The 7,379-nt window shown below is 64.4% G+C and overlaps 1 protein-coding gene across 4 annotated transcripts; it reads right to left on the bottom strand.

The window, feature by feature from the left end:
- Positions 1–777: 777 nt before the first annotated feature.
- ISG20 (interferon stimulated exonuclease gene 20) lies at positions 778–7,130 on the bottom strand. Of its 4 annotated transcripts, none has more exons than XM_089311043.1 (4): positions 6,993–7,130; positions 5,847–6,096; positions 2,091–2,291; positions 778–971 (listed from the first exon to the last, which is right to left on the bottom strand). In XM_089311043.1, the coding sequence occupies exons 2-4, from the start codon at positions 6,072–6,074 to the stop codon at positions 855–857; spliced, it is 546 nt and encodes a 181-aa protein (XP_089167169.1). In that variant the 5' UTR covers positions 6,075–6,096; positions 6,993–7,130; the 3' UTR covers positions 778–854. The 4 variants fall into 4 exon arrangements, with proteins under 4 accessions (XP_089167169.1, XP_089167168.1, XP_051697305.1 ...); XM_089311042.1 differs by lacking the exon at positions 6,993–7,130 and adding an exon at positions 6,268–6,506 and having other exon boundaries at positions 2,091–2,231; XM_051841345.3 differs by lacking the exon at positions 6,993–7,130 and adding an exon at positions 6,268–6,487.
- Between the last annotated feature and the right edge of the window lie 249 nt (positions 7,131–7,379).

Below are 7,379 nucleotides of genomic sequence, written 5' to 3' on the forward strand. Positions count from 1 at the left end.
TGGGGTCTCCAGATGCCAGGAATCCCCACCCTGTGACGCTGCACTTGCAGGGCCGGCCTGGGTCTCAGCCTCCCCTCCGCGTGGTCGTGCTGTTCAGGGCCCACCCTGCAGGACTCAGCCTCTGCTCCTGAGATGCAGGGGACAGGCTAGTCGGCGGGGGAGTCCCCCTGGGGGTGCTCGGCCCTCGACCCCTCCTGAGGGGAGCCCTGAGAGAGGCACAGTCTCAGGCTGCAGGCGACCTGGACACCACTCAAGTGTGAGTGTCCCACCCACTCAGGAGACTGTGCAGGCTGAAACCCGCCAGCCCCAGGCCCCGGCCCAGCAGCCTTGGTGGAGTGGGCGTGAAGCGGCCACCGGCCACGAGAACCCTGGGCCTCCCCCACCCCACCCTGTGCTGAACGCAGCCCTGGACCCGCACTCAGGGACACTCCCGCCAGGACAGGCCATGCCCACGGCCTCCCATGGACCCGGGGGCACCATGAGTCCCCAGTTTATAGAGACTGAGGGGGAGGGGTTGAGGACCCCCCACAAGTCACAGAGTTGCTGAACAGCAAAGCCAGGGTCTGTCCCCACCCCCACTACCACCACCTCGCGCACGCTGGCACCAGCTGCAGCCAGGGCGACGCCCTGGGCGCAGGAACCAAGGGAGCAGGCAGGAGCTGCCCGCCAAGTCCCACCTCCCGGAGGCCCGAGGTCTGGGCAGACCGGCACCCACACTCCCCTGCGTCCGTGCTCCCAGCGACAAGCTGGCTCAGAGAGGAGAGAGGGCGGTGGGCGTGGGAGTCGCTTTACTGCTGAAGGTGCACTTTCCAAAGCACAGGCGCATCGTGGCCAGGACGGAGGCTGGACGAGCCTCAGTCGGACACAGGCAGGCAGGGCAGCCCCCGGCTGGCCCGGATCCGCTGGGACACGCGGAAGAGCTCCATGGTCGCCCTTGCGTCTTCCACCGAGCTGTGGCCCAGACCAGTGTTCTGCAGATACAGGCAGAGTGGCGCTCAGATGGGGCCCTCACCGCTCACACCTCCACTCCAGCTTGGAAGGCCAGAGCGGGCCTGGCCTCAGCCAGGAGCTCTGGGGTCAAGGACCCTGCAGGCGGCAGAGAACAGCGAAGCTCCCGTGACAGCCAGCTAGGCCGGGGGCAGCCAGGGAGGGACCCAGGCAGGGGACGGCGTCCGTGAGGGAGGACCACGTGCTGCTGGCCTGGGGACGGGAGGTGCCTGCCCCTAAGATAAAAGCTGCAGCGGGGGTGGGCCAGGGCCCACCGGGAAGGCTGTGACCACTGCACGGGGCGTGGGTCTTCAGGACTCAAGGGGGCACATGCTGCCCTCCTGTGTGCACAGCTTGGGCTCACATGGTCCTGTAAGCCCTCTTGTTCCTGGTGGTGAAACGGAAGCCCATACCACAGCCGGTGGGGCTGGCACCCTTCCCTCCCTGCACACCCCTGCAGCCTGAGGTCCTGGCTGGGCCAGTGTGGGGCCCAGGGGTGGCTGCATTTTCTTGGGGTTCCTCCTTTGAGAGGGGCCTCCCTTGCCTTGCGCAGGCTCTTTTCCAGACATTCAGGGCCCAGGGTACGGCCCATAGCACCTCCCATGCCTGCCCTGCCCTCACCCAACAGACAGGGAAACAGGCAGAGCCCCTCCGACTTGCGGTCAGATGAACCCACCCTGGAACTCCAGCCGATGCCCAGAGCTCAGCGTCCATGGGCTCTTACCGTTCTGTCAGGTGGGCATGGCCATGCCTTCCTCAGAGGGTGGGACTCTCCCAGGAGGGAGACCCTGTCCTGTGGGGCCGTGCACATGCAGGGCACGTGCTGGAGGCACCGATGCAGCAGGAGCTGGGGCAGGGCGAATCACCCGGCTCCAGGGACCGGAGCCTGCGGGGTCCCCGGGTCAGGCTCGCTGCCCCCAGGACACGGCCCAGACTGACAGCCACGGGGACAAGGGCTCTGAGAAGCCCAGCTGGGTCCTTGGGCCACTGCTGACCCAGAGACTCCTCCCCTGCCCAGACAGCTCCCGCCGTGGGGCGGGGGCCGGGGCCTGGCTCTGGGCCCCCACCGCTCAGGCCGGGGTCCCTGCTGCCGGGTCCCTCACCTGGATGTGCCTGTGGAGGAGGCGCTCACACAGCACCCGCAGGGACACTCGTCTGCAGGAGCCCAGTCTGGCCTCGCGCCACAGCAGCCTGTCGGTGGCCGTGTCGTAGATGGTGTAGGCCTCCATGTCCTCCCGCAGAGCCTGGAAGTCGTGCTTCAGGTCATGGCCCACCACCAGCTTGCCTCTGAGCAGCTGCAGAATCTGCCCAGGGAGATGCACATCACCGAGGCCCCTGGCGGGCGGGCACAGCCCCTCCTCCCTTGCTGTGTGGCGTCGGGCAGCTCACACCATCCCTGGGCTCCAGCCACATCGACCAGGAAAGGAGACGCCTGAACCAAGTCCCCCTGAGGCCCACACAGGCCGGGTGCCCAGCGGCAGCCCTCCTGGGTCAGGCAGACACCTGCGCCCAACCCTGCCCGCAAGCGCGCTCCCTGGCACAGAGTTAAAGCTGAGGTGGGTGATGACTGTGAAGCAAGGAGAAGCCCCCTCCCCGAGGGCCCAACCCAACACCTGAAGGTCAGGGGTCGCAGGTGGGCGGAACTCACACCTGTGCAGAGGAGGAGGGTGCAGGGGGCCTGGAGGAGCCGGGGCAGGAGTGTGGGGAGCAGGAAGTGGGCTCTCCCCCAGCCCCGCTGAGCCCACATGGGGCTGCCAGGCAGTAAATGCGTGTGTTCTAACCCGCTAAGTCTGTGGCAGGGCTGTTGCCATGCACAGGGACAGGTGATCTTCAGACGAGTTTGCAAACTCCTTCTCAGTCTTCTCCGAAGAGGAGGACTCCGGTGCCCCGCTGGCCTGCAGGCGGCCCGGTGACTTCTGACCTCTCTGGGGCCAGGTCCATGATCACCCAGCCGCCCACAGAGGGGCCTGAGCCCAGGCAGTGGTGAGGGACCCCCGATGGCAGTCTTAGCCCTCAAGCCCCTCAGCAGACAGCACCTGCCCGGCCCCGCACAGCCTGCAGGCCAGGAACAAAATAAACACTGATGTTTCCACCGCAAATTCTGCCGTGATTCGCCAAGTGCCACCAGATAATGAGGCTGGGCACGCGCCATGAGGGCAGAGGGTCACCGCTGCACTGACCAAGGCACAGGCTGCCCCAGGCTCTGCCAGCCTAGCGGCCGAGCCACAGGGGCAGCCAGGAGAGAGCCCACCCTCACCCCATGGGGGGCCTGGGCAGCCTCTCGGGCAGTGGCCACGCAGCACTTGGACTTGTCAGCCTCTGGGGAGGGGCCTGGAAGTGAAGGGGTCTCAGCGTCCTGGGCTGACAGCCCCTGGGACACTTCCCCACCTCCCGCTGGTGGCTCCGATGAACTCCTCGTGACAAAGGAGAGGGTGGACAAGCCGAGGAAGGGGGAGAGGAAATGCAGCTCTTCTGGACGAAGGTGCTGGGCCCTGGACAGGGACGGACTCCGGGACTCGTCACACGGCCTGGGCAGGTCAGGCCCACGTGGCCCTCAGCAGCCAGGGTGCCACAGACGCTGGGCAGGGCTGCCGCCAGGTCAGACAGCTGCTGGAGCCAGGGCAGGCAGGCCCAGGGCTGCAGCACCTGCTCTGAGTGACACATGGCAGCTGTCTCAACCTCGCCACTGCCGCAGGCGGAGGCGGAGACTCACGTTCCTGGAAAGAGATGGGCTGGGGAGGGACACTTGCTGGGCTCCTGCCAGCAGGCACCGTCTGCGCCAGGTCCGTCCACACCTCACAAGAGGAGGAAGTTAGGGGGTTTGCCCAGGTCACCCAGCTGAGGACCTGCAGCCGAGAATGTGTGGCCCCACCTGAGCTTCACACCGCACCTGCTACCCCCAGCTGAGCACCAGGACAGAGGGCACAGCTGGCCCACAGTGGCTGCCACTGAAGACTTCCAGGGTCAGGACAACAGGCCCTGTGAGGCAGGATTGCCTCCCTCCTGACCAACCCACAGGGGCTGCAGAGGGAAGGTTCCTGGGTCACATGTGCAGAGGGGAAGCAGGCAGGTGCAGCTCCGGCCTCCGAGTCTGCCCTCTGCCCGGGCACTGCCTAGATGTGCCCAACCCAGGCCTTCTGAACCAAAATCAGCGTGTGCTGATTGTTCCAGGGGCTGCTTCACAGCACGGGCAGCGCCCAGCTAGGCCACTGGGGGGATACAGTGGGCCAGGCGGCCAGCCAGCTCCCAGACCAGCACTGCCTGGCAGAAGAATGGTGTGAGGCACAGGTGGAGTTTACACTTAAAAGGTAAGAAGATGGTTGACGTTGTAGAGTAGCGGTAAAGCCATGGCCTGCTGCACCAGCATGCCCCATGGGCGCCTGTTCATGTCCCAGCTGCTCCACTTCCGATTCAGATCCCTGCTGATGCTCCTGAGAAAGCAGTGGAAGATAACCCAAGGGCTTGGGCCCCTGCACCCACATGGGAGACCCGGAAGAAGCTCCTGGCTCCTGGCTTCAGATCAGCTCAGCTCCAGCCTTTGTGGCCATTTGGGGAGTGACCCAGTGGAGAAAAGACCTTTCTGTCCCTCCCTTTCTGTCTGTAACTCTACCTCTCAACTGAATAAATCTTTTTTTAAAATAATAAAGATCTATCAGGGTATTTTATGGTTCTTTTTAAAAATACTAGTGTTCCAAGCCCTGTGTGGACTTGTCGCTCACAGCACGACCCGAGTGGCCAGCACAGCCCTGGTCGTGCTCCTGGCCAGCTCCTCCATGTTCTGGGTGTTGGGGCTGACCGAGCCCCCCAGCAAAGTTGTGTTCAAGCATCACCCCCAGCACCTCAGGAAGAGGCTTGTTGGCAAGGGGGTCTTGGGGTCGCTGCAGAGAAACACTCGTGTCTCAGGACCTGCGCTGAGCCGTGCACACCCCCAGGGTGCTCTGGGTCACCTCTGATCCCAGATACCCAGGGGATGCTCTGGGCTGTCCAGGGGACCGCGACAAGAAAGAAAAGCCTGCAGGTTCAGGACACACACGATTTTTCCCAAGTAGCTCTGATGCGGCACTGGGGGGATCTGTGAAAGCAGAACCTGCCTCCGCTCTCTCCACCCCAACAAGGGATGGGAAGCCAGGTACACAGAGGTAGAGCACCCTCCAGGGAACCTAGCCGGTGACAGCGGGGCGGGGGCTCACACCAGCCCCTTAACTGAGTAACAGCACCTGGCAGGGCTGCGGCTGAGGAGTGAATGGGCGTGAAGACGCACAGGTGAGCGCCAGGACTCCATGATCCAGAGCTACTGTGGTCTCCCCTGCAGCACCGGGGCCTGGATCTCGAGGGGCACGTGGAGCCCCCCTACCCAGGCCTCCCAGCTTGTAAGGGGGGAGGAGTCCACTGCCTGAGCCCTCTCCAGGTGACTCAGCCCGGGAGCACGTCCAGGGGCTGCGTCTTGCTTTCCCTTCTGGTTCAGAGAAACCGAAAGTTAGGCCCACAGAGGATTCCCCAACAAGCGGAGCACAGCGAGGCAAACCTCAGCTGGGGTGGGAGGCTGTGCAGCCTCAGCTGGTCTGGGACAGACATCCTGGCCCCTCTGCCCCGGAGGCTCTGGCCTGAGCTCTGAAGGCGGCTTGGCCCGGGGGTCCACGTGGGAGCACCTGTGGCAGCCTGGTACACTCGCGGAGCAGGGAGTCAGGTGGGACTCGTTACTCAGCCTCCACGCTGTCTTCTCCCAGGAGAAAGCCTCCTTGGGGGAGATGCAGACACCGGCGGGGTCACCATCACAGGGCAGCACCAGGGAGACAGCAGGTAAGGGGGGGTGGTTTCTCCGCAGCCCCTGGACTGGCTGGCACCGGCCCTTCACTCACCTCTCGCCTGGCCTGGGCGAACGGGGTGGCCGTGGCCATGTGCTGAGGCGTGACCCCGCTGACCCGGGTTCTGTAGTCGGTGATCTCCCCCTCGGGCAGGATGAACTTGTCGTAGAGCACGGTGCCCTGCAGGCTCACCAGGCTGCAGCGTGCCAGGCCGCTCTCCCGCAGGGGCCCCAGCCCCACCATCTCACAGTCCATGGCCACCACCTCGGGGCTGCCCGCCATGCTCCTCGCAGACCCTCTGGTGCTGCGGAGAGGGGCAGCAGGGTCAGCCACACCTGGCCACCACAGGTTACCCCTCCGCCCTGCCCTGTCTCCAGCAACACCTGGCCACAGGGAAGCCGGCTTCCTGGCTCACTGGGCCGGCCCGGGCAGGCCTGTGGGCCGGGAGGCACCGCCCATGCCTCCTGGCCCTCACCTGGCGGCCCTGGGTCCCGTCTCCGCCTCCAGGCAGCCTCTTCCCCCTGAGAGAACTGCTCTGGCAATGACTCTCTGCTCTGAGCCAGGCATCCCGGCCCCTTTACAGTTTCTGGTTTGTTATCAGAGCCAGGCCAGAAGGCAGGCGCGTGGGCCAGCAGGTGGGGAGCGGCCTGCCTCACGAGACACATCTGACGTGGAAGGAGCGATTGCAACATCTCTACTTCCTCACCCTCCACCCAGGAGCAAACATTCCCAGGATTGCGGCCTGGGAGCTGGGTCCTGTCTTCCACCTGGACACTCCTGATGTTTGCAGGAGCCGGGTGGGGGTGAGAGAGGGCTAGCCCCCACCATGGCCCAGTAGAAAGATGCAGGGGTGCCCTGGAAGCTGGCATCCATGCACCCCCAGGGGCCCTGTGCTGTCTGGGGACAAGGTCTGGCAGTGGGGCCGTACTTCCATGCACACAGCAGTGAGTGCAGGGAGGGCGAGGTCACCTGGGCACAGTGGACAACTGCCAGCGCTGCCCTGTGTCCCACCCCACCCTCAAGCCCTACCGGGCTGTTTCCCAACAGCTGATTTCTCAGCTGTTTTGTCACTGCACTTCTCTGCCATGAGCTTTGGTGACTTCCTCTTGTCCAGCTCAACTCCCTGGAGGCTTCAGACCCCTTCACCTGTGGCCTCCTGCCACATCATGTCCCAGCCCTCTTAGGTCCACACCCACCCACCTGCAGCTCACTCAACTCCCCACACTTGAGGGGCACAGGGTCCAGGGCTGGGAGACAGCAGCTCACAGGGCACAGGAAGCCCCCCCTGCCTCCTCCACTGGCTTGGTCTGTTTCTCCAGGCTTCTGTATTTAAATCTGCACCCTAGCCACTTCCTGGCTTTCCCATCAATCAGTGTTTTGTTTGCTCACTTCCGGTTCTTTGGTCCCTGTTTCACTGCCTGCCCCAAAGCATCTGCCCAGAACCCTGCCTTTGTGCTCAGTGTCCTGGGCACTGTAACCAGGAGGGAGGAAGCCCAAGCCAGGGGTCTCCCAGAAGTGATGCCCCCACTTTAACCAGTACCATCGGTGGCCAGCAAGGTCCTCTACCCAAAGCCAAGCGCCGGCCAG

The sequence above is a fragment of the Oryctolagus cuniculus genome, chromosome 12 (genome assembly GCF_051225735.1).
Source record: "Oryctolagus cuniculus isolate XC-2025 breed Fujian yellow rabbit chromosome 12, ASM5122573v1, whole genome shotgun sequence".
NCBI classification, from domain to species: Eukaryota; Metazoa; Chordata; class Mammalia; order Lagomorpha; family Leporidae; genus Oryctolagus; species Oryctolagus cuniculus.